This window comes from Octopus bimaculoides, chromosome 4 (genome assembly GCF_046866305.1).
Source record: "Octopus bimaculoides isolate indiv1 chromosome 4, ASM4686630v1, whole genome shotgun sequence".
Classification (NCBI taxonomy): Eukaryota; Metazoa; Mollusca; class Cephalopoda; order Octopoda; family Octopodidae; genus Octopus; species Octopus bimaculoides.
In genome coordinates this window covers 38723577-38751130 of record NC_142931.1, presented here as the reverse complement: position 1 = coordinate 38751130, position 27554 = coordinate 38723577, and the positions used below count along the sequence as shown (strand labels likewise).

At 36.6% G+C, this 27554-nt stretch overlaps 1 protein-coding gene across 5 annotated transcripts in view; it reads right to left on the bottom strand.

The window, feature by feature from the left end:
- Positions 1-27554, bottom strand: part of LOC106878700 (myc box-dependent-interacting protein 1) — a 122919-nt gene that overhangs the window by 29814 nt on the left and 65551 nt on the right. For all 5 annotated transcript variants that reach the window (XR_016241458.1, XR_001410535.3, XR_008263893.2 and 2 more), the window contains 2 exons: positions 25561-25615; positions 3926-4020 (listed from right to left, as the gene is read on the bottom strand). Coding sequence is in view for 2 of the 5 variants with exons in the window: in XM_089350597.1 (XP_089206723.1) it covers positions 3926-4020; positions 25561-25615 (150 nt within the window). In the remaining 3 variants the exon portion in view is untranslated. The remainder of the gene's footprint in view (positions 1-3925; positions 4021-25560; positions 25616-27554) is intronic.

Genomic DNA, 27554 nt, shown 5'->3' with positions numbered 1-27554 from the left:
AGCCCAAGGTACATTTTCACCCAGCAGATAACATAATCATACACATTACATATCCATACCACCAAAATATATTATCTTCTCCATTTCAACTGATGCCATTAATGCTCAACAGATTTGTCAATTCACTTACACTATACATCATCATCTTCATTTTATGTTTGCTTTCCAAGCTGATAGGATTACACAAATAGTCATGGTCCAAGTCACCTCTCACAGACTGGTGCTAGTGTACAAGGAGCATTCCAGAAGTTTTGAGGCTGTTTTTTAGGAGAGGCAGTTATAACTGTCCTTGGTTATTGTAATTTTAGTATATCATTACTATACATATAATAAGCTGACCTACCGACTTCTATTATTCTAGACAGAAGGATATGGCTGTAATAGCATTTTGAATACACCCTATTAAACAATGTTTGTCACAGTTAAATAGTTTTCAGAATGCGGTGGGGACATTTGGAAGCTCACTATGCAATAAAGTTTTGTTAAACTGGGACAAAATGCTACAAAAACTTATGAAATGCTTGAGCTTAGGTTCGAGAACAAAACACAATGCTCCACCAAGCAGTTTTATAACCAGGAATAACAACCTGTCGTTTCTGCAGTGCATTGTTACAAGTGATGAAAAATGCACTTTGCATCACAACAGAAGATGAAAAAGACAATAGTTATTATGTAATAAGAGAGCACTGCCAACTCTAAAATCAGAACTCCATCCACAAAAATCCTTGCACCTAGTGTAAAAAATGCCTGAAAGTAAGTCACAATCAAGCAAGACAACTCACATCAGGTCATTTCATAGAGTGACAGACATCAATGTTTCATCATTCTTTTGACTTATCAATGCCACATACCGAACAAGGCTTACTACAAGCCATATCATCAACTATGACTATATGCTAAATGGTTTAAACAATATCTGTTGGCATGTTCTGACATTTTATGCCATGGAAAAAATTCAAATATGAATCAGAAGCAGATACAGTTAAGATTTTTGCTTCACATCCAGATGCCAGATAGTTTTGCATTCAGACCAACTGCATAGCACCTTGAGCAAGTGTCTTCTACTCTTTCCTCTGAGTTAACCAATGTCATGTGAGTGATTATGATAAATAAAAATAGCATTCCATGAAAACATATCTAGTCATGGAGAAATACTACCTTGTTTGGAAACAGGTAAGGGTTGGTAACAGAAAGGGCATCCAACTGTAGAAAATCTGTCACAGTGAATTCTATCCAACCCACACAAGCATGGAAAAGTGAATATTAAAACAATGGTGATGATGAAGTAGATGATGATTGTGTGTGTTTGTGTGTGTAGATGTATACAGACATCGTTTTCCATTAAGTTTTGATCACTGAATTTGTATAGTAGCAATTCCTGATTGATTTTACAGAATACAATGAATGATTGATCTGCTTGTGTAACATTATGTCATTGTCATAGTTATGGCAGCTGTAACTTCTATGACAGTAGTAGTAGTAATAGTGGTGGTAGTAGTAGTAGTAGTAGCAGCAGCAGCAAGTGCAGAAGCTGTAGCAATAGTGGTAGTAGTACCACCAGCAGCTGCAGTAGCTGTAGCAACAACAGCACCAGCAACAACAGCACCTGCAGCAGCAGCAGTAGTAATAGTAAAAGCAGCAGCAGCAACTGCAGTAGTAGTGATAGTAGTAACAACAACAGTGGCGCTAGTGTTACTGTTACTAATTGTGATATATTGTATCAGATAATCACTTCCAGTTTTTAGGACAGCTTCAATTAGTCTTTATTCTTGATCTCCCTTCAATCTTATAAAATGGTTGTGTTTTTAGGTGGGAGGGTTCCCTTGTTTCATTTAAGAGTACTCTTCGATCTAACTTGTGATTCTTTATTCAAATGCTCACATGATAGGCGTACTAGTATTTCATCTCTGCAAACTGGGTTTTTTTTTCTTTTTTTTTTCTTTTGTGTATTTTTTTTATACATTTGAATGGATCCAATAATACAATCATATAAACACAACACAAAACACCTCATGATGTTTGCAGCTATCCTGTGGATGTGATTATTTATGATTGATATTTGTTTTTAATTAAGGGTGCCAGAACATCTATTATTCCACCCCCACCTCAATTTATATTATTTAAACACAAAGTAATTAAACAATAATTAAACTTGTTTCATCAGATCTCTGTAATATAAATGGCATGTATACAACTGAGATTCAAGCATTTATTTTGTTGTGCTAAAAAAGAGAGCCAAGTCATAGAAAAAGGAAGCTCAATGCTAATAGTTGTAAACATTTAGAATTAATGAGGTTATTACACTAAGTTGCATTAAATTATATAATTAATGATATGACATTTTCCTTAAGTTATTTTCCTTTTACTTTTGATACACAAATAGATTATCCTTATAAGTTGCCATAAATACATTCAGTTCTGTTTAGAGATAGAGAGAGAGAGTTTTAGATACATTCATTAAAATGAATAAGGAAGAGGAAAAGGTGACTCAAAAATGATGCAAACAGACTTGGGTGGCATGTAAACCACTGGCATAAAATTTAATAGATGATGAAGTAGTGAACAGGCAAAACATTGAACCTAAATCATTTATAGTATTTAGTTTTATTGCTCTACATTCTGAGTTCAAATGTCATTAAGGCCAACTTTGGTTTCAACTTCACCAGAGTCAATAAAACAAGTTCTAGTAATACACACATATACAGATACATACACAGACACACACACAACTAACCCTCTCCTGTAAAAAATATGGCCTTGTATGTAGCAAAATAAGAAGAAAAAAAAAGAATGTTTTATATGTTGGATCTGATTATTTGATTCTGACACGTGAATGGCACCTGTGCCGGAGACACAAATGGCACCCATGCTGGTGACATGTAAAAGGCACCCAGTACACACTGTGGAGTGGTTGGTGTTAGGAAGGGTGTGCAGCCATAGAAACCAAGCCAAAACAGACTAGAATCTTGTGCAGCTCTCTGGCTTATCATCTCCAACCAAACCATCTAACCCATGCCAGTATGGAAAAATGGGTCAAGGAAATTTACTTCATTCTATTCAATTTGATAAAGGAGTAGAACCAGTTTGCTGAATACTATTAATTTTACCTAGCTACAGAAAACCTTGTTCTACTCCACTCCCAATAACAAACCTGTTCAATCAAAATGCATGTAAAAGTGGTATCTTCTACATCATTCTGGTATTGGTAACATTATTATAAAACTTAGGGGTTAACTAATCTTACATTTCAATATGTCTCTAACAATGCAATGTTTCTAATCTCTTTTACATTCTTCCAGATAAACTGTCTTAGCAAATTATCTCTATCCTCTCACTATTTAAAGTATACACTACACAAAATCCATAACCTGTTCCTAATAAATAATAGCTATCCTAGCTTGAAAACACATGAGGATTGGTATCAGAAAAAACATTGAGCCTTAAAACTCTCTGCATCAACAGTTTCATGTGACCTATGTAAGCATTGAAAAATAGACATTAAAACAATGATAGTGATCATTATCAGCTTCTTCAAAATAAACTTTTCTTAACTGTAGATTTCACATAATGTGTTTATGTAAACGAATTTGCACAAACGAGTGAAAGCATGCATGCTTATTTCACCTGCGAGAATGGATGGACTGATGAACTTACTAAAATCCTCAACATTTTTTTTCCTTTTAAATTTTCTAAAGAACTACAAGAAAATATATTTTAGGAGCAAGCCTTAACTCTTTCTGAGATTAAAAATTTTGTGAGAAATTATAGAAGCATAATATACATGTGCATGTGTGTGTAGCAGGGATGTATTTCATAATATCAATGGAAGGCAGACAGGATTTGAAGTCAGAACAACTAAACATCAAACCTTCAAGAAGAAACCCTAATTTAACTATCATTGTACTTAAATAAAGTGAATACTTACCTCTAAATGACTGTGGAAGGATTTCTGGTCTTCCCAGTCATCTTCATAAACTTCATACAATGTGTCACAGAGTGTCTTGTTGGCATATGATACAGCTGGAAGAGAAATAAACAAGGTTAAAGTGACACCAAGAGTATCGAGTATTGTTTTAAGAAGTATGGAAAACAGACATTAAATGATGATGATGAGAGGGATGCGAGAGAAGTACAAAGGAAGAAAATATAGATGAATGAAGGAGGCAGAAAAGGAAGAAGGGGGAAGGAGAAAGAAGAGTTAAGAGAGAAAATACAGGAGGAGAGATGAGAGGGTTGATGAAGACAGGTCATAACTATAAGGAGTTGTTAGAGGGCTAATGTGATGAGAGAAGTGAGATGGAAATGATTAAGATGGAGGTTTTCACTATTAAGAACACCACATACATACATTCATTCATTTCCTACCCATTCCATTCAGTCATTATCAGACCACTTCTGAGTGAGTGTCACAGATAAAGTGGCCCTTGCCACTTTATCCATACTGGCCATTTGCAGGCAGGATGGGGTGCTCCTCTGACTAAGTGATCAGCCCTGGCTATTGGTGCTTTGATGAAATTTAAACTTAGAATAGAAAGAGCCTGATGAGATACAGCAAGGAGTCTCATCTGATACTAGCATTTCTCCCAATCCATTGTTCCTGACATCATTAATCTCAAAAGGAGGTAAGGCAAAAGTAACAGAAGTAGGTAAGTGAGTGAAAGCTTATTCAATACTTGGTACATTAAAAAATAAAAAGTAGGACAAAATATGGAGTGAAAGGTGGTGGTCATGGTAGCAATCAATCTTCCAGTCAAACCAAAGAAACAAGGTTTGTTTTTTCCATTACTGATATTGTCTGTTCTAACTCCTGACAAGAGGGGTGTTACCTTTCTTTTTTCTAGTGACAGAAGGTGAGATTTGAACTTAGAATGCACAGAACCAACACAGATACTGCAAGGTATTTCATCCAATGGCCAAATATTCTAAAACTTTTACCAATTCTCCCAACAACACTGACTTTGTTGATCCCTGAAAGGATGAAAGACATAGTGCCCTCAGCAGGATTTGAACTCAGAGCACAGAGACTTGGAACAAAAACTGCAAGGTATTCTATCCTGTGCTGAAACAATTATGCCCATTTACCACCCTGTAATCAGAAAAACAATATTAACTGAAGAATATCATAGCTTCAATTTTTTATAAAAATATAAAAAGTAACTAGACAGGTTTTTGTGTTGTTAAAACATTCTCAGCAACAATACTTATTTATTACGCAGATACTATCTCGGAATTATTTAATACTTACCACCACATATACATTTCAGTATGCTCTATTTGCTAGCGCTTTAGCAAGCAAAAATGAAACTATGACTATACTTCTAAGGAAGCTGAAACGTATCTAGAAAAGCATCCAATATTTGTGAAATAGAAATAAGATTAGTCATTAACTAATATTAGTTTTATCCCACTGCATATTTAATCATACCTGAGTTTTGGACACTTCAAGCATTAAATATGGTGTCACCCATTTAGCTGTTATTCATTACATAGATGGCATCACAAATTAAAAATATATTAATTTATTATAACTCCTCTGTCACTGTCCTCCAAGCTATAAAACATCGGCTTTCCATGGGAACTTCTTTACACTGATGACCTAGTTTTATGCTGAATCAGTAATGTATTTAGAGAAGAAATTCCAGATATGGAAGCAAAACATAGAAGAAGACTCAAGTTAAGTTAATAAAGATTAGAGTATTAGCCTTTAATAAATCTAATCTTTGTACCCCTATTAAATTATACTTAGCTTATATAAAACAATACCGGTATTTCCACAACTTAAAATAATTCAATTTAATTAAATTAGTATATAGTTAACATGTTGTTTAGCTTTAGTGCTCCTTTATTAAATACCAGTTAAATTCCAATTGAACAATTTCCATAGACACCATCTAATAAGTTAATATTTAGATAAATCATCATCATCATCATCATCATCGTTTAACGTCCGCTTTCCATGCTAGCATGGGTTGGACGACTTGACTGAGGACTGGTGAAACCGGATGGCAACACCAGGCTCCAATCTAAATTTGGCAGAGTTTCTACAGCTGGATTTGTCGAATCCCTCAGCCCTACCCCTAACAGACACTGCCCTCTGTTCTCTAAGACTTAGATATACAAAAATTTGATAATACTAGTCTATAAGCTGACCCCATAAAACAGTGACAAGCAAAATCTGTAGCAAGTCTTTCTTCCTGATACCTTAGTAGCTTTTAAGTGGAAGTGAAGTCAGCATGTTCTTTGTCTATCTCCTTAACTTCTTGGAGATTTTAGGTAAAATTATACTGTGTCCATCTGTTTTAATTTAATTAAATTCTATGTCTTTGTGCAGCTGAGGATTGCTCTGCATTTAAATTGATGTAATGGTTGCTTTGTTCAATTAAATGGAGTTACATGAAACGATTGTACTGCATTACCTCTGGATATCCTTGTTGCTTATTTTGAAATGTACATATATATATATATATATATATACACACACACACATATATATATAATGAAAAAATGAGTCACGGGAATATCTTCACAAGAGTGATTGGAATAAACGGCAATAGTGGAATACCCCATGCACACACACATACACACACACACTCACTCACACACATCAGATGAAATGGACGTGTGTGTGTGTGTGAGAGAGAGAGAGAGAAGGGGTGTGTTGTCATACGTACATAAATAAATACGCATACATCTTTTTTGTATATATGTGTGCGTGTGAGAGAGTGAGTGCCACTTAGACATCACTCTCTCTCTCTCTCTGTTTCACACACACATGCATACAAAAAAATGTATGCATATGTATCTATATATGTACGTATACATGACAACACACCCCTTCACTCTCTCTCTCTCACACATATATATATAAATGTATACAAACATACATACAAAACCACATGTGCATGTGTGACTGACTACAAATACCTAGAGCTGAACATTGTGTGCAAAAAGTAAATTAATAAAAAAAATTTTACAGAAATTAACAGTGTGCAGGTTCAAGTGAAAGAATGCCCATATTTTTTGGGACACCCTATGTTGAATTGCAAAATTCTAATGTGATATTTGTGTAATAATGAAATCAAACCTGGAGTGTCTCTGTGTGTGTTTATATTAGAGCCAGTGTGTGTGTGTGTTTATATTAGAGAAACAGTGTGTGTGTGAGAGAGAGAGAGAGACAGAGAGAAAACATTGCAAACAACGAATGACAAACATGAAATGAAAAAAACCCATATAAATAAAAGTTCATTAAAAACTATCTTGTACCAAATACTTAAATTTATGAACTTAGTAAATATTTCTTTCAGTAATTTATCGTAGTTGTGAAATAAAATAGTGAAATAAAACTTGAAATGAAAATATTAGAATAGAGAGAGACTTTGCAAATGAAAACAGAAAATTTCCCCATTGCTGCATCAATACCAGAAGTTGACATTGAGAAACCTTTTTAAAGAAGTGAATCATATTTATTTTTAATTTTTAATCTATAATATAAATTTGACATGTGTGAACGTTGTATTCTTTCTTGTCTTGAGGTTCACAGCCAAACGGCTGGGTGGATTTGCGTGAAAAATGGCACACATGTAGAGACTGGTGCATAGATTGGAATGCGGTTTGTATTTTTTCCTAGCCCCCATAGTTACCGAGAAAATCGATTAAAACAACCTCTGTGTGTGTGTGTCACTGAAGCCATTCATACATACATAACCACTCTCTCTCTCTCTCTCAATCACTCACTACAAAACCTGAATGAAAAATTTCAGTTATTTCTCTCATATACACACACACCATCAACATTACTCTGTCTCTTCACACGCACTCACAAAAGCAATTCATATACACACCACACATTCTGTCTTACACACCCCATCAAACACACACACACACACCAATTCTTACGTCTCACGCAACTTCAAAAGAACTTCACTCATACAACTGCACTCTCGTTGTCTCTTTTGCTTTCATGCCAACTTCAAAAGATCCCCTTTTTTCCCCAACCACATATCAAAAAAATATTTTCACTTGTCCGGGAATTGCTATTACAGACAAATTCACAACAATTTGACTTGAGAGATAAACACAAACCACCTCATGCTGACTGCAAAACTCCCACCAAATTATCCGCAAAAAAACACACACACACACATCCATTTCATATACCTTCTTTCAATTTCTGCTCTCTGATTAGACAAATGTCTAATACAATAGCTCTCAGCTACATTTTGTTCTCTAAGGTACGTGTCTATTTTTTCTATAAATGTATAACAATGACTTATTCCATACTTCTCCACTTAGCTTTTATCTTCACTTTTCTTAAATTGGATACGTCTGCTATTAAGTTGCAGAACTTTGGCAGTACAGTTACAAATCATTTCTGCTTTACTTCTTACATACAATTTCCCCGTAAATTCTTACAGCTTCATTTTTTGGTGATGATTGAAATGTCAAACATTTTCTAACTCTTAAAGCAATTCTTAACGTCAACTTCTTAATGCCTCTTCTATTTTTTTCCTAGCCCTCATACTTACCGAGAAAATCGATTAAAACTTTTTCTAATGCAAATCTCCTCTTTATTTAGTTGCTCACACAGCAACAAGGGGACTACAGCCAAAACTTTCGCTATGCTGTCTCTCTTCTTTCACCTCTTTGTGGGGTTAATTATCTTCATCTTTAGTCACAGTTTCTCATTCAAATTACATAATATGCAGAATTGTCGCATTAATATAGTAGGGTGTTTTCAGGGAGATTGGCTGCTATTTCTACTAAGTCTACCTACCACGTAGAGGTCTGAACTTAATTTTCATTCACAGATTTGCATTTCAAAAATTTAACAATCTTTTCTATAAATCAACTATCGTAAAAATTTTCTACCATGACCTCACATTTTTTATGTATGTGTGTGTACCTTAAAAGACGTGATTAGACAGATGTCCAATAGAATAGTTCTCAGAAACAGACTACATACAAATTCTTTCTTCACAACTCCTGAAGCTGTTTTCTGTAAAGATATTTTGGAAAGACTTCCACCCTTCCTCCCACCCACCCACCCACCACCGATTTTCTCCCAAATTTGTTTATTTAAAAAAATTTTTTTTTTTTTTGCCAAAAGTCCCCGTTTTCGGATATGGAGGTTCGGGGAAAATTGCCAAAAATTGGCATTGTGAAATTCCCCCTTCTCCCCCAACTTCTTCAATTTTGACTTTTTTCCCCAACACTAACCCTAAAACCCTAACTCTAACCCTAAAACCCTAACCCTAAAACCATAACCATAAGTACAGAAATGTTTTGAAATTTTTGTCCAGATCATAATGTCTGTATTTTTCCGCATATTTAGAAAAAAAAATTCTTAAAAAAAATTTTATAAAGATTTTTGGAAATTGTTTTCAGAATCATAATCTCCATATTTTCCCACATATTTTGAAAAACAAATTCTGAAAAAAGTTCAAAATGAAGGAAATGGGGGTGGGGTTAATTTAGAAATGTTGATTTTTGCCAATTTTTTTGCAGATTCGTATTCTCCGTAGCCAAAAAGGGGGTTTCTGTCAGAAAAAAAAAATTTTTAAGGGTGGTTTGGAGAGGGGAATGGGCGAAGCTGTTTTCTGACAGGTGGAGGAGGAAATTTTCATACGGCTGGAGGCTCCAATCGAAACAGGGGACCCAAAATGATAAGGTTGAGAAACGCTGTTATAGATTATGCCTAACCGAAAATGATCACAGCCACATTACCCAAACAGACCGGGTGAAACTGGGCTTAGCTGCTAGTAAAAAATAAACTGAAGACACTATTATGTATCTGAGGTCAAATTATTCATGCATCCCAAGTATGGAAGCAATTTGCACAGCTATTTTTGCGTGAAAAGCAAAATCACACACATGCAGCTCTATTTTATATAATATATATGTGTATATATATGTGTGTGTACACACACTACCAAATCTAAATATTCTACTACCTTTATACTCTCTCATCACTCTAATATCCTATTATACATCCTTTTAACCATGTCACTCTTCTCTCATTTGAGCCTTAGTCACTCATGCCTCTTTTACTCTCTCTCTCTTCTCTCTCACTGTACTATGCTGTCACTAGTGTGATAAAGGATGGCAGATGATCCCCCATCTTCACCTCACTATGCTTCACATGGGAATATCACATGACCTGTCTCACCAACGCTCAACCTTTCCTAGCTCTCACCCCATACACTGTATCATTATTCCTTCTATATTCCATCCCCTTATGAACTAGCTGGTATTGACATCCATCAATTACTCCTACCATTTATCCATCTTATAATCCTTCACTCTCACTCTCTTTGTTACCTTCTCACTTCAATTACTCTTCCTACCATAACACATTTTCTTGCCTTTGCCACACATCTTGATTCTCATGTGCCTTTTATTCATCTCCTCAGTCTAACTTTATAGAGTAGTGAGGACACTCTAATTGTCAAAGTAAAAAGCAACCCATCTATTGTTGGGGACCAAGGGGACATTTTAATCCTGTCAAGAACAAGGAAACCTCTTTTGTGCTAGGACACAAAATGAACATGATACATACACTCTCTAAAGTGCTAAAGTGTGGACTTAAGAGGGCACTTTGGTTCTGTCAAAAACATGACAACCTCTCTGGTGCTCGTGCCAGAATCAAATTCAGTATACTCTGTAAAGTGGTAAATGTTAAGAAGGTCATAGACAAGATGTATCCTCCAATTTCTCTGGTAGAGCAGTATCTCTAAACTGACATAGATAATGACAACCCATCCAATTGATACTCGCATGGAAAGCTAATGTTGATTAATGATGATGATGGTGATTATCCAAAGCTAAATCTTCCTGTCATTGCTATTCTGAATTTCCCCATTCCTAATTTTCACAGCTGTAAATGAATGACTAAACTCTTTTTTACCTAAGTTGATAAAGTCATATGTCATTTTCTATAGCCTTGAGTTAATCCATTTCTTGTGAAGGAAAGGATAGAAATGGAAATTTCATTGAAGTCTGTCGGATGTACCTATAATTGGAAAGATATAACCATATGGCTTTGTCACACACTATGTTATGCTGGTTCTGCATGATAATTAAATCAAAGGTATGTGTGTCTGGTATGCTCAGCCACAAACACATTAATTCAGGAGCAGGTAATTTGAGCCATTGAACAACTGAGACATTGTTGAATGACAGAGATACATTTATGTGTGTGTGTGTGTGTGTGTGTGTGTATAAATCATTAAATATAAAATACAAGTATTAACAGTCGACAACTGAGGAGGGGTTGACTTCTTGTGGTATTTTGTCCCCTACTTGTCTCTCATTATGTGTTTACGTATTTCTCACTCATTGGTGATGTCCTGTACTTGATATATTTTATATTTATTTATAATTGATCACTACGCACCCTTGTACACAATAAGATTTTTACTTTGATATATATATATATATATATATACATAGAGAGAGAGAGAGAGAGAGAGAGAGAGAGAGAGAGAGAGAGAGAGAGAGAGAGAGAGAGAGAGAGAGAAAGAGAGAGAGAAAGAGAGGGGAAAGAGCTGATGAGTTTTCATCAGGAAGACTCAAACTAATAGGTATGTATTCTGAGTGCTGAAATAGGTGTGTTACCTATTTGTCCTTGTCCTACATTGCCTAATTGTTTGTCTTTCTTCATTACTTTAACATATATCATCATCATTGTTTAACATCTGCTTTCCATGCTGGCACGGGCTGGACGGTTTGACTGAGGACTGGCAAGGCAGAAGGCTGCACCAGGCTCCAATCTGATCCGGCAAGGTTTCTACAGCTGGATGCCCTTCCTAATGCCAACTACTCCAAGAATGTAGCGGCACAGGGGCCAGTCAAGCGGCACTGGTATCAACCACATTCAAATGGTGTTTTTTATGTGCCACTGACACGGGAGCCAGTCAGGCATCAACCATACTCAAACAGTGCTTTTTACATGCCACCAGTACTGGCAATGGCCACACTCGAATGGTGTTTTTTATGTGCCACTAGCACAGGTGCCAGTCAGGTGGCACCGGCATTGGCCATGACTACAATTTCACTTGATTCAACAGGTCTTCTCAAGCATAGCATATTGCCCAACAATTGAAGGGCATTTTTAAATGGGCCAATTAAACAACACTGACATCGGCCACGGCTATGATCTCACTTGGTTTGACAGGTTTTCTCAAGCACAGCATATCTCTAAAGGTCTCGGTCACTTGTCATTGCCTCTGTGAAGCCCAACATTTGAAGATTGTGCTTCACCACCTGATCCCATGTCTTGCTGGGTCTACCTCTTCCACAGGTTCCCTCCACTGTTAGGGTGTGACACTTCTTCACACGGCTATTCTCATCCATACACAACAAATGACCATACCAGTGCAGCTGTCTCTCTTGCACACCACATCTGATGCTTCTTATGTCCAACTTTTCTCTCTGGGTGCTTACATTCTGTTGTGTAGGCACAGTGACATTACACATCCAGCGGAGCATACTAGCTTCATTTCTTTCAAGCCTACACATGTCCTCAGCAGTCGCAGCCCATGTTTCACTGCAGTCTACCTTTCACTCTGAGCGAGAGGCCCTTTGTTACCAGCAGAGGTAGGAGCTCTCTGAACTTTGCCCAGGCTATTCTTATTCTAGCAGCTACCTTCTCAGAGCATCCACTCCAACTACTGACTTGGTCACCCAGGAAACAGAAGCTATCAACTACTACTAGCTTTTCTCTCTGGCATGTGATGGAATCTGTTTTCTGCATATCTTCGGTGCTTATTGAACCTGTGCATTTGCCACACGCAAAAACTATCTTCCCAGTTAACCTTCCTTTGATATTGTTGCAACTCTTCTGTGTCCATAGCTTACACCAGCTACATCTTATGGAGTTTCTACCTACATCTTTTCTACAGATTGAGCAGGGCCGTCTACCTGAAGGGATTTGTGATTTGACTGCCATCCTACTTACTAAGATTTTGGTTTTTGCTAGATTGACTCTAAGGCCCTTTGATTCTAGACCTTGCTTCCACACCTGAAACTTCTCTAGCTCTGGTAGGGACTCAACTATTAGAGCAAGGTCATCAGCTTAGAGGAGCTCCCAGGGGTAGCTTATCTTGAATTCCTCTGTTATTGCCTGTAGGACTAAGAGAGGACTGAGGAGAGCTGGCAGAATCGTTAGCTCGCTGGGCAAAATGCTTAGCAGTATTTCGTCTGCCGTTACGCTCTGAGTTCAAATTCCGCCGAGGTCGACTTTGCCTTTCATCCTTTCGGGGTCGATAAATTAAGTACCAGTTACGCACTGGTGTCGATGTAATCGACTTAATCCCTTTGTCTGTCTTTGTTTGTCCCCTCTATGTTTAGCCCCTTGTGAGCAATAAAGAAATAAGAGGGAGCTGAGGACTGATCCTTGATGAGCCCCTATGCATATACACACATGATGAAATGCATGTAGGAACTTTAATATAAACTTGTGTTTATCCTTATTTTCCCTATATTTGCTCTGTAGCTCATAACTATCAAAACTACTTAGCAAAGTAGCTATTCAACAGCTATGCAGAAAGCAGACTGGATTATGAAAATCTACATGAAGCTGTAAACAATAGCAGTCATGCATCTACACATAATTTCTAATATATATATATATATATATATATATATATATATATATATACATATATATATATATATAGGTGCAGGCATGGCACCTTGGGCAAATGTTTTCTACTATAGCCTCGGGCATCTTTCAGTTTCCACCTATCAAATCCACTTACAAGGAATTGGTTGGCCTGGGCTACAGTAGAAGACACTTCCCCAAGGTGTCACAAAGTGGGACTGAATCTAAAAACCACATGGCTTGGATGTGAAACAGCCACGCCTGCATCCTTATATAAAGAAACACACACACTTATGTGTGTGTGAGAGTGAGAAAGAGAGAGAGAGTATGCATAGATTTTTTTATATTATTCATAACCATATTACAGTAGCCATTGCATAATGTGACAGTAAATTATAAGGATTCTATTGACAGAGAAAAAGAATACTTACAATTAATCATAAACCTTATCAAGTCATTTGTATAAGTCTGTTTTATACACACACACACACAGATAAATATATATGTTGGCATAGTAACTGCTAGATGGTTAAAAAGTTCACTTCACAACTACAAGGTCTTAGTTTCTTTCCCACAGTCTGATATCATGTGCAAAGGTCACATATCATTTATCATAAGCCTTGAATCGACCCATGCCTTTTGAGTTAAATGGGGTAGACAGAAGCAACATGGAAGCCTGTCACATGGACTGTACCTGTAATTCACATGATGCAGGCTTGTTACTTACACACACACACACACACACACACACACATACACACACACACACACACACACACAAGTACATACACACTGTGTCACATTGATTCTGCCTAAGAATTATGTTGTGTACATCTGTCTGTGGAATTCTCAGTTACTTACACATTAGTCCAGGATCAAATAATTTAATTGACTAAATATTTGAATCATCATCATCATCAAACAAGAGATCCACCACCACCACCACCATGTGGGTACATGAGAGAGAGAGAATGAAAGTTTGAAACCATTTTTATTTATGCACAAAGCTAGTTTTTCTATGGAGGCGGAGAAAATTCAGTGGAATAAAATGCTTAACCCATAGATTAATTTGAACTCAGAACATAATGAATGAAATGAAAGATACCGTACTGAAATTAGCCAAGCCCTGTTTCAAACACAAACTAAATGAATGAATAAAATAAATAAAATACACTTAACAATAACAAGGTAGGAATAAATACCAGCAGTCTTTGACAATTCATTAATGGAGATTAGTACTGCCTGAAATAATTATGATGCCTCCAGTGGAAGCTATTTATTATAGTTCAAGCTTATTCTATCATGCAACAATTAACAAATACACTTCCAATTTAAATAAGAGGAAGAGGAACAAAAATCAAATTGCCAGGAGAAGGGTTTTACTTAATTTTTATGTTTGCTTTTATTTTACAACAACTTCCATGGGTGTGTAAGGAAAGAATTGTCTTCTTCAATTATAAATTTAAGAGTTGTCCTTGTCTTTAAATAACAGAAGTTTAATTAATATTTTTATTTAATATTCTTATTTTTTTATTTGTTGTTTTTTTCTCAAATAATAAAAATCAATACTTTATCTTTTTTTTTTCTTTCTTAAGTAATAGTTTCAGCAGTTAATGCATTGTAGAATTATAGGTGAGCTCTGTATTACTGCACTCAGAGTCTAAATACAAAGTGCAAGTAAATAAAACAATTAAAATAAGAGAAAACCAAGTTATCAGGATTGTCTAATGAAAAGAAATAATCAGCAAATCTAATCAAAATATTTTATAACAGGTGAAACACTCAAACATGTGACAGGATATGTTAAGTTTTACTATCTCATGGAGAGATTTGAAGTAGAGTTTAGAACACTACTTGTAAAATAACATCGAGTCAGAAAATATGAGTATGAGTGCAGGCATGGCTGTGTGGATGTAGAGTTTGCTTTGTTACCACTAAATCTCCAGTTCTATTTCACCATGCAGTATTTTAGACAAGTGTCTTTCACTATAACCTGAGGCTTATCAATGCTGTACATACACTACAAAGTATCAAGCACATACATTACATTAATATTACACACACACACACATTATATATATATATATATATATATATATATATATACATGCTGTTGTCTGGGGAGAGTCAATTTCTTTTGGTGCCTTATTTAACACATTCACCAGTAAGATTTCCACTTATTTATTTTTTATTTTTCCAAAATATTTGTTGTGTCTTGCAACCTTTCCAATAGTTTTGACTGTCCGTTACTCACACTGCATTCCTTTTTTGTTTGTTCGTGCGCATGTGTGTGTGTGTGTGCCTATATATGCATGCATGTATCTATTTATGTGTGTACAGTTGTATGCATGTATTCTGCATATTCATGTATTTGCATGTCTGTTTGAGTGTTTTTATGCATGTGGGTGTGTGTGTTTGTGTATGTGTGTGTGTGTACCTCTGTCTCCTTGTGTGTGCATGCCTGAGTGTGTATGTGTGTGTGTGTTTTGCAACTAGGTACCATGTTTGTATGTATGGATGTGCATCTCCATGTGTGGATGTGTTTCAGTCTTCATTTGCGTATGTGTGCTTGTTTGCTCATATAACCTATGTACCTATCCGTCTGTATGTGGATTTGTTTACTTTCACATCCATATGCTTACATACATACATACATACATACATACATACATACATATATATACACACACACATATATATATATATACATACACCACCCCCACACACACACACACATACATCTATCTACATAACAGCCCACTAACTATTCTACTCTACTTGTGTAAACTGTAGGTAGTTAGTAGGTTGTTATGTAGATAGATGTATGTAAGTGTGTGGGTGGGTGTATGTATATATATGTGTGTGTGTATATATATATATATACATATATATATATATATGTATGTATGTATGTAAGCATATGGATATAAAAGTAAACAGTTCAACATACAGACGGATAGGTACATAGGTTATATGAACTGACAAGCACACATACGCAAATTACGACTGAAACACATGACCATATATACACACACACACATAAACACACACACAAACACAGACATGCAAACACATGAATATGCAGAATACATACATACAAATCATCATCATCATCATCGTTTAACGTCCGCTTTCCATGCTAGCATGGGTTGGACGATTTGACTGAGGACTGGTGCAACCGGATGGCTACACCAGGCTCCAATCTAATTTGGCAGAGTTTCTACAGCTGGATGCCCTTCCTAACGCCAACCACTCAGAGAGTGTAGTGGGTGCTTTTACGTGTCACCCGCACGAAAACGGCCACGCTCGAAATGGTGTCTTTTATGTGCCACCCGCACAAGAGCCAGTCCAGGGGCACTGGCAACGATCTCACTTGGCTTGCCGGGTCTTCTCACGCACAGCACATTTCCAAAGGTCTCGGTCAGTAGTCATCGCCTCGGTGAGGCCCAATGTTCGAAGGTCTTGCCTCACCACCTCAGCCCAGGTCTTCCTGGGCCTACCTCTTCCACGGGTTCCCTCAACTGTTTGGGAGTGGCACTTTTTCACGCAGCTACCCTCATTCATTCTCACCACATGTCCATACCAGCGCAATCGTCTCTCTTGCACACCACTACTGACGCTTCTTATGTTCAGCTTTTCTCTCAAGATACTTACACTCTGACGGGTATGCACATTTACATTACACATCCAGCGGAGCATACTGGCTTCATTCCTTGCGAGCTTACGCATGTCCTCAGCAGTCACAGCCCATGTTTCACTGCCATGTAGCATGGCTGTTCGTACACATGCGTCATACAGTCTGCCTTTTACCCTGAGTGAGAGTCCCTTTGTCGCCAGCAGAGGTAAGAGCTCTCTAAACTTGGCCCAGGCTATTCTTATTCTAGCGGTTACACTTTCAGCGCACCCACCCCCACTACTAACTTGGTCACCCAGATAGCGGAAGCTATCAACTACCTCTAGTTTTTCTCCCTGGAATGAGATAGAAGTTGTTTCCTGTTTGTTTACAGTGTTTATTGCACCTGAACATCTGCCACATACAAAAACTAACTTTGTAGTTAATCTGCCTTTGATATTGCTGCACCTCTTATGTGTCCATAGCTTGCACCGGGTACATCTTATAGAGTTACTACCTACTCCTTTACTGCATACTGAGCAGGGCCATCTACCTGAAGAGGTTTGTGTTTTATCTACCTTCCTACTTATTAGGATTTTGGTTTTTGCTAGGTTGACTCTAAGGCCCTTCGATTCTAGTCCTTGCTTCCACACCTTAAACTTCTCCTCTAGTTCTGATAGTGACTGCGCAATTAGTGCAAGGTCATCAGCATAGAGGAGCTCCCAGGGGCAACCTGTCTTGAATTCCTCTGTGATCGCCTGGAGGACTATGATAAATAGGAGGGGGCTGAGGACGGAACCTTGGTGGACCCCTACCTCTACCCGGAATTCATTACTGTACTCATTTCCAACCTTCACCTTACTGACAGCATCTCTGTACATGGCTCGCACAGCTCTCACTAACCATTCTTCTATCCCAAGTTTCCTCATTGACCACCAGATAAGGGATCGGGGGACCCTGTCAAAGGCTTTCTCCATGTCAACGAAGGCCAGGTACAGAGGTTTATCCTTGGCTAGATATTTCTCCTGCAGCTGTCTCACTAGAAATATGGCATCAGTGGTGCTTTTACCTGGCACGAACCCAAACTGCATCTCATCTAAATTGATTCTCTCCCTAATTAGTTGGGCTATGACCCTCTCCGTAACTTTCATAACCTGATCTAACAGCTTGATGCCTCTGTAATTATTAGTATCTAAAGCGTCACCTTTACCTTTGTAGCAGTTTACTATGGTGCTGCTACACCAGTCATTGGGTATGACTCCTTCGTGTATCACCTGGTTCGTAATACGGGTGACTAGGCTGTAGCCAACACTGCCAGATATTTTGAGCATCTCTGCAGTGATTCCTGATGGGCCAGGGGCTTTCCCTGTCTTCATACGCTTAATTGCTTTATCTACCCTGGTACTGTCAACTCGGATAGCTGGTCCCTCTGTTGGGTCGACATACGGCAGGCTCTCTTTCTCCCATTCATTCTCTTTATTAAGCAATCTATCGTAGTGGCATCTCCAGACCTCTTTCTTTGCAGCCTCATTTAGTGCAAGCGTACCATCATCCATGCGAACACATTTCTCTCCTACACTGTCTTGCAACACAAAATACCTCGAGTCTTTGGTCCTCACGGCGCAGAACATTGGCAAATCTTTTCTTATCTGCTTCCCCTCTGGCTAAATAAACCTGTCATCTAGCTTCCCTTCTGGCAGATTGGTACAATTCCCTGCTACCACCATTCTTCCAGTCCTTCCAAGCCTGTTTCTTTTGTCTAATAGCCCCGTCTACATCCTTGTTCCACCACCACGTTACTCTGGGTCGAGAGGGGACTTTACACCAGCCACAGATCTGGTCTGTGGCTCTCAAGAGGTTGTCCCGCAGAAATCTCTAATTGTCTTCCACGTTGTATGATGCTATATCCCCTTTTATTTCGTCAAATGCTTCAAGTAACTTGTCTCTAAATCTCTGTCCATTTGCAGGGTCTTTAAGTTTCCATACCCTTCTCCCCCAGGCCGGTCTACTTCTGGGCACCCATATTGCCTTGATCTCGAAGTTGCTAACTACTAATCTGTGTTGGGGTGTACATTCTTCGCCAGGGAGGGTTTTGGCATTTATAAGCCTCCCTCTTTCTCAAGTTCTGGCGAGGATGTAGTCGATTTGGCTAGAGTGTCTGCCGGATTGGTAGGTGACCAGGTGACAGGCAGGTTTCCTGAAGTTGGTATTGCAAACCATAAGATCGGTTGCATCACAGAACTCCAGCAGTCTGGTTCCCTCCTCGTTGCGGGAACCGAAGCCATAGCCTCCATGTATGCCATGGAAGCCTCCAGCACGGCGTCCGACATGACCATTGAAGTCACCAGCCACAAGGAGAAGGTCTCTGTCTCTTGTCGACGAGGTAGTTTGCAAGAGGGTGTCATAGAATTGGTCTTTCAGCCCATCCGGGAGCCCCGGTTGAGGGGCATAGGCTGAGATGACAGTAGCTAGCCTATGATGAAGCACTAATCTAATTTTAAGTACTCTGTCACATACTCTAACTACCTCGATTACCTTATCAACCCATTTCTCTGCTAGAAGTATTCCTACGCCCCCGACTCCGTCAGTGTTCCCTGCCCAGAAAAACTTGTACCTGTGTTCTTTGCCTGTGAGGAACCTCGCAGAACCTCCTCTCCATCTTACTTCTTGGATGCAGTACAGATCTACGCGTCGCCGTTCAAGCATCTCAACAATCTCACCAGACCTACCTTTCAGCGTGCCGACGTTGAGAGTGCCAATCCTGACAGTGTGGGAGGAGTGGGTGTCAGAGGAGTGGGCCCGTGTGACCCTGGGATGGGGGTAAGCAGTGTCGTGAACCTGAAAAGAAAGCTTGCATTTGGCAGAGTTCATAAACAGAAACAATACCTACAACCTTCATATACTACCCAATCTTTATGCGCTTTAAGGTCGATAAGAGGGGGGGTATAAGGTCACAGGCAGTGTTCGCGGAAGATGATCTAAAAACACTTCCAGTACTGGTGGAGGGGGTGGGAGGGCGGGCGTACCGCGGGCTAATGGAGCTTCATCGTGGGTTCTATTAGCATAGAGATTCCAGTACGAAATGGTGGTGGAGTTGGAAAGCGAGCTGGTTATATGTTTGGGATTCGCGCGCGAGTCGAAGAGGAAATGGTGGAAGAAGTGGTGATTCAGAGAGAGAGAGAGAGAGATAGAATACAATAGGGAGGGAGAGGGAGAACCGGCAGCAGTACATCATGCTGGTCAAGTTCGTTAGGTTTTTAGGAAAAAGTTGAAAGAAACACAGCAGTGTTTAAACGAGAGATTAAATGTTTAGATTGGTAACAGAAATGAGAGTTAAAAATCGTAATTTTTAAAGGGAGTTAGAGACAAATTTCAGTCATGCACATAAATAGATACATATGCACACACACACACATGCATACACATACACACATACATGCATGTATAGGCATACACACATACACAGATGTGCACAAACAAACAAAAAGGAATGCAGTGTAAGTAACGGATAGAGTTGAAACTATTGAAAAGGTTGCAAGATGCAACAAAAATTTTAGAAAATTAAAAAAGAAATGAGTGGAAATCTAACTGGTGAGTGTGTTAAATTATAAGGCACCAAAAGAGAATGATTCTCTCCAGATACAACAGAATATGCTTTAACACACGAACTCACATAGAGAATCTTGCAAACCAAATCCAAAAACGAAATATATATATATATATATATATATATATATATATAATAATATAGATTTAATCAAAAGATTAAATGTGGTACTTAAAATGTTTGAGGCACCAGAATTTGGTAGGGTAAAAACCAAAAACAAAATCAAGAGATTTGGTGAATAAAATTTGAAGAAAAGCAACAAAAATTCAATAGGTTATAGCAGTACATACGTTTTGTACAAACTTCATTTATTCATGTAGTGATAACACTACATAAAATGTGCAATGAAAATGTACTCCTCAGCTGCATAATGGAATTTCATTTTAGAAAGTCATTTTGTAGATATGTGCAAAAAACAAGAGTAAAAGAAGAAAAAATACCATCTTGACTGGACTGCCATTCAACAGTCTAGTGAATCAAACAAGAATTTAATTTCTATATAATCTAATTTGAGGGGTAGTAGTATATATATATATATATATACACGACATGCATACATATATAATGGACATATATAACATACATGTGAGTGTGCATACATGCACACATATATACATATCAATATTATTTTGATCAATGAATCAAAAGAATATTGGAACTTAAAAATTAAAATAGTCACATAGTTAAAACACAAATAGGCCACATCATGTGCAGGACCACAAGAGAAAACAAGATCTGTTGCAGAAATTAGTTGCTCTATGGACACTAATGCAGTTAAAAAATATATAAGAAAGAGAGCATCTGTGGACCATTGATAAGGACCTTGCAAATCAGTACCCAAGAAACACTTTCATTTTCGTACCTATTGAAGCAACAGGGTACATACCAATTCACCTACAGTAAAGTATGGTTGAACTTCAATTCTTGGAGAGAGAGTGCAACTTCTTAATTCATTTGTTACAAATGATCATAATCTAGGACAATGGAGATCTGTAAAACCTTGAGATTTAAAGGGTGATGAATAAAACAAGATACTTTCCTTGACAACTTTGTGATTATGCTAGTGGCCAAAATTAACTTTAAATTAAGAAAAAAACAAAATTTAATGTACATACAAACACATACGTACATTACAATGGGTTTTTTTCAGTTTCAGTCTACCAAATTCTCTCACAAAGCTCTGGTTGGTCTAAGAATGAACCTAAAAACATGTGGTTATGAAGCTAACTTGTTAACCACACAGCTACACACACGACTTTGGTTGGCCCAGGGTTATAGTAGAATACACTTGGCCAAGGTGCCATGTTGTGGGACTGAGCCTGAAGCCATATACAGTAATCCCTCGCCAGTTTATTAAAGCTTACGTCAATTACTCTGTAGTGTTGTTTTGCATTTATAATAAAATAAATATATACTAATTATAAAAGTAATTTTTAAAATTCGTGAATTTTCACCTATCGCGAGGGGGGTGGGGTGGAACATAACACCCACGATAGTCGAACGATTACTGTAGTTAGGAAACTTTCTAACTACACAAACTTTCTAACTACACAGCTATATAGTATATATAAATGAAAACAAAGAGGAGAGTGAAGATTTATTCACATCCAAAACTTCTTATTAAAAAATTTTCTACAGCATATATAACAATGACCAACATATGTTTCAACTGCAGCAACTGCACATTGTTTCGTATGCAATTATGCATCCTAGTCGTAATTTCATCAAGGGTCCATCACTTAAGAAGTTTTCAAAGTGAACTAGTTCAAACAAGCTTCCTGCATTGGTGGTATTCAGTTGAAGGTTATAGCATTACTTTTTAAATCAAATTGAATTCTATATGAGAGAGTGGGGAGAGAGAAAAAGAGTAAAGAAGAGAAAGATGAAAGAATGAATGGAAAGTCAGGGAGAGTGTAAAAGTAAGTTAGTGAAGAGACAACTCTTCAAATATTACAGCAGGTAAAAACAAAGAAATTATCAGCCACACAGAAGCTGCTCAACTTTAAACTGCAGAAAGAAGACAAAATGAAACAAGAAAATATTGTGAAATGTAAAATAGATGAAGAATTACTGAATGGGGACAGGAATAAACTCCATTAATTATGCTAATTCTTTGACTAGGAAAGATAAGAGTTCGCATGAATGATATGCATTCATTATTTTCAAAAGTTAGCTCACTTAGAAAGGAAATGAAAGAGAAATGTTTCAGATAATTTGAAAAGGGATAGCCATTATATTCAGATAGGTTTTATAAACAGTCACCCATTAAAGAGGTTAGCAGTATTAATGTTAACATATATCTGAATAGGAATTGACATACTAACATAATTTTGCTCTTTTTGGTAGAATGTACCTAAGTAAGTAAATTTCCTATGAACAGGAATGAACAGTCATTGAGGAAGTTGTATTGAAATGTCAGTTATTTATAGATATCAGGAAAGGCTTTAATTTAAAATTACAAAGTATAAAACTGCAAATGATTATCTTTTTTCATTATTTGGGCAATTATTCAACCAAATGAAATACCAATATAAGTTTAACACTTTTGTCAACATATTTCTATTGAAACATGCTGCCATTGTTTCGATTGGTTTTGAATATAATGAACAATTTAATAAAATAACTCAATATTAAGCTTGTGTGTGTGGAGCATAAATTAACATGAAATTTTGACGAAAGTTTTTACCTTAGATCACTTTAAAAAGATTAAGTTTGTAATGTAGAACAAGGTCAGTTTTTGGTGGGCTGGTATCAAAAAGGGTAACAGACCAAAATTTAGAAAGAATTAAAAAAAAAAAACCCTCATTCATAGATTCTTGCAGAGGTTTTCTTGTATAACCATGATAATTAAAATATTCTTTTCTACTCTAGGCACAAAGCCCAAAATATTTGGGGAGGAGGCCAGTTGATTAGATCAACTCCAGTACACAACTGGTACTTAATTTATCGACCCCGAAAGCCAAAGTCGACCTCAGCTGAATTTGAAATCAGAATGTAAAGAGAGCTGAAATATCGTTAAGCATTTCATCTGGTGTGCTAACGTTTCTGCCAGCTCGCCGCCTTATAATAATTAAATTATTAAAAACTTCAAACAAGCCTAATCTCAGTGTTTCCACAATTCTATTTTATGAGAATTTTATAATGTAGGAAACCACTCAAATGTCTGTGACATCTATATATATAAAAATGAGAATGTGTGTCTGTCTGTCTGTCTGTGTGTGTGAATCCCTAAAACTCGAGAACTACGCAACCGATTTCATTCAAATTTTACAGATGCCTTACTTAGGGTTCCAGTTGTGTATTAGTCAAAAGAAATTTTAACTTCTTGCAGAGTTCGAGCCCACGGCAACATAATATCTCCTCCACTATTTAAGTATTACATGTCAAAAGTGAAACAAAAACACTCATGTCAAATACTTTCACTTTAAAAATGAAACTATTCTACTAACTGAAACAATCACATTTCGATACTGTAATGACAGATACTTTCAGAGAAAGAGAGAAAGAGAGAGATGTATATGTATACATATAGATGTATATGTACACGTTATTCCACTAATTGAAACAATCACATTTCGATACTGTAATGACAGATACTTTCAGAGAGAGAGAAAGAGAGAAAGAGATGTATATGTACAAGTATATGCATAGATATATATATATAGATATAGATCTATATGCATACATGTATATGTATACACATGTGTAGATGTATATATATATATATAGATGTCCATGTAATATGTACACATATACATATATATACATGCATACAGATATCTATACATATATACACCCATCACACACAAACACACACATTAGTCATTTGTTTTCTTATCCAAAACTACGTCAAAAGTACTGAACGGATCTTTATGAAATTTGGAAATTATATTCTATGTATAACGGCCATAACTCCCATGAAAATTCATATATTTTTGATGCTGATGAGATTTTAACCCAAACATAACAGATGAGCATTATTTGTAATTCAACGGTACAACAGTGTAAGACTACCCTTTCAGATATACTTACATTGTGATTTCTGCAATGTGGTGCATAAATTGTCAAGTAAATGAGACGCATCTTTGTCTCCACTGATTCACTTGCAAAGTGTTGAGTAAAATTATTTCGTTGCAGACCTCCTTTGGGTCTTTTTATTATCACTACGACACACATAGTCCCCAGTTGGTAACATTGATTTCAAGGCCCTCCTAGATGAGAGACTGGCATTCCACTTAATGTCTATGTTCCATGCTGGCATGGATTGGAGAGTTATTAATGTAGAAATATGGTATCGTAGCTACTAACAGTTGAGGGTTGCATAGTCTAGATGGCGTTTTTAGATTTCATTATTCTATTTAACCTGGGCAAAGCCGGGTATTTCTGCTAGTTATAAATAAATACATATTTATTATGTACACATATATACAGACTAAGCTTTGATTGAGATTAGTATATGTTTGGACAGAGGTCATGAATTTTATTGTTCTGAACTAAAAAGTACTGGCTTTCTTTGTCTGATATCTTTTGAAGACCTATCTTTAAGCAATTTGTCATAACAGAAATCAAGGACAAGCACTTGTTCTTGGTATTACCATGACTTTATATATGTGGCTAGCAACATAAGAACATAAACCTTATAGTCTGGGTTTGCTTGAAATATACATACAACACATAAAAGAAGGCATATATAATCATTGTTACTTTTATACATTAAATTACATAGTGTATGAAACTTGCCTTTTAAACAGTTTAGGTAATTTCGGAGATCTTTCTGAAGCTTTGTAAGTATTGCCTGCAAAAAAGAAAAAAAAAATATATTAGGAAGAAGAGGAAATGAGTCAGAAACCAACAGTAACCATTAATAGTAGCCACCTTCAGAGCTAATTACAATAAGAGAAACAATAATGATGGCAGCTGACACCAGAAATACCACTGCTACAACAGATACTTAGAATGAAAGAGGAATGACAACTGCAAAATTAGACAACAGACACTTGAAACTTTGTGAGTACAAATGTTTTGCTCTGCTATAAATGATCAATAAGAAAACTGCAGGATATTGCTGAAAGTTTGCAGAAACAGTTCAAATTGGGATTGCATATGACATTAAAAATTTAAATGTGTAGAATATATAATACGAAAGTGACGTTTAGACAGAACAATGAATACGTACACAAGAATTAAAGTGGTATTTCATATGCACTAAAAGATATTGTCACAACATAATGTATCTAATTATAAAGGCCATGAATAGTAATATTTTTCTTTATGGAAAGCCTATTCAGTCAGAGAAATTAATAGCAAAGTGGTGAGAAAATGCTGATGATATATTGCAACTGGAAACCTTGAAAATATATTTAACCATGTTAATTTTTTTCTTTCTCTCTAATGAAAAGATAAGTACTCTGTTTACAGAAGATATGTGATGATATAAATAAGTGGAATAAATGAATGCCAAATTCTGAGACAGACTACCACAAGGTTTGAGATCAACCTTGAGAGAACAGACCTTTTATGAAAAGAATTCCAGTCATGAACATCCCATCATTTTGTATATCAGGAATTACAATATCCTTTATCTGAGACAGTACAATGTGATTTAGAGGAAATTTGGCTGCTCTCTCCAGTAGATTAAATGATAATGTAGAAGCTCAATTGGTGGAAATTGAGAGTAACCTTCATACATTGATGCCCTCTCACACAAGAGAAAACTGTTAGTTAGACAGCTATACATGATACAGTGAGCAGACCAGATGATGCTCTCATCTACCAAAAAACATTTCTCTCTCATACACACATTATTTTGTTCTGTTGGAGTAGCTGATGTCAGAATGATGTGAGGTATGAATTACTAAGAGGTGTGATAACATGGTGGGAGGAAGAGCTGACAGTGTTTTAGTTATACACACACGCATACACTTACATTAGTATCATTATAATAAAGATTCAGAAATCTATAACTATTACTTTTTAGAATAGCTGTGGATGCTAATAAATGGTGAAATACTACAATTACTAGCTTAAAATGCTAAATTCAATGTTCCATCCGCAATTTTGTGCGTTATTGGTTAAAAAATAGTAATGCTATAATAAATAAATCTAATCATCTCTCAGGAAATTCACACTGACATAAAACTGCATCTGTCAGTGTCAATAAAATAATGATATTATATATATGAATAAGCAAGGCTTCAGATTTATAGAAGAGGGGAAAAATGCAATTGATGTAGTATTCATACCTTTCCAAAAACATTCCCAATATTATTATTATTTCCTATTACCAACTTTCATGACCCATTGAACCAGCACTTATATACAGTTCCAGTGGTGTTAAGTAGATATGAAATAAATCTCCTGAAAATAACACACCAGTCTATTGCCAATAACTTTTTCCATGGCAGATTTCAACATGGTATAACAAGACACTTTTTGTTTTTTAGAGTGCTGCCAATGCTGGAAGCAATGAATTTACATGATTCTTTAGGTACTTCATGCAGTTAGGTACCTTGAGGAATTAAGAGCAAAGTGTCTTGGTCATAAATGCAATGTAATATCAGTGATGGGATAAAAAAATAAAAAGTCCACCCAGTTAGTTGTCCAGTATTTTTTCAACTGAACCATTAATGATCCAAGAAAAAACATAAACGAAGTGAAATGGCTTGACATGGGAACAAAAACCATGGTATGAGCTTGGATTATTGCAGAGTTTTCTCTATGGTAGCTGCAGCAAA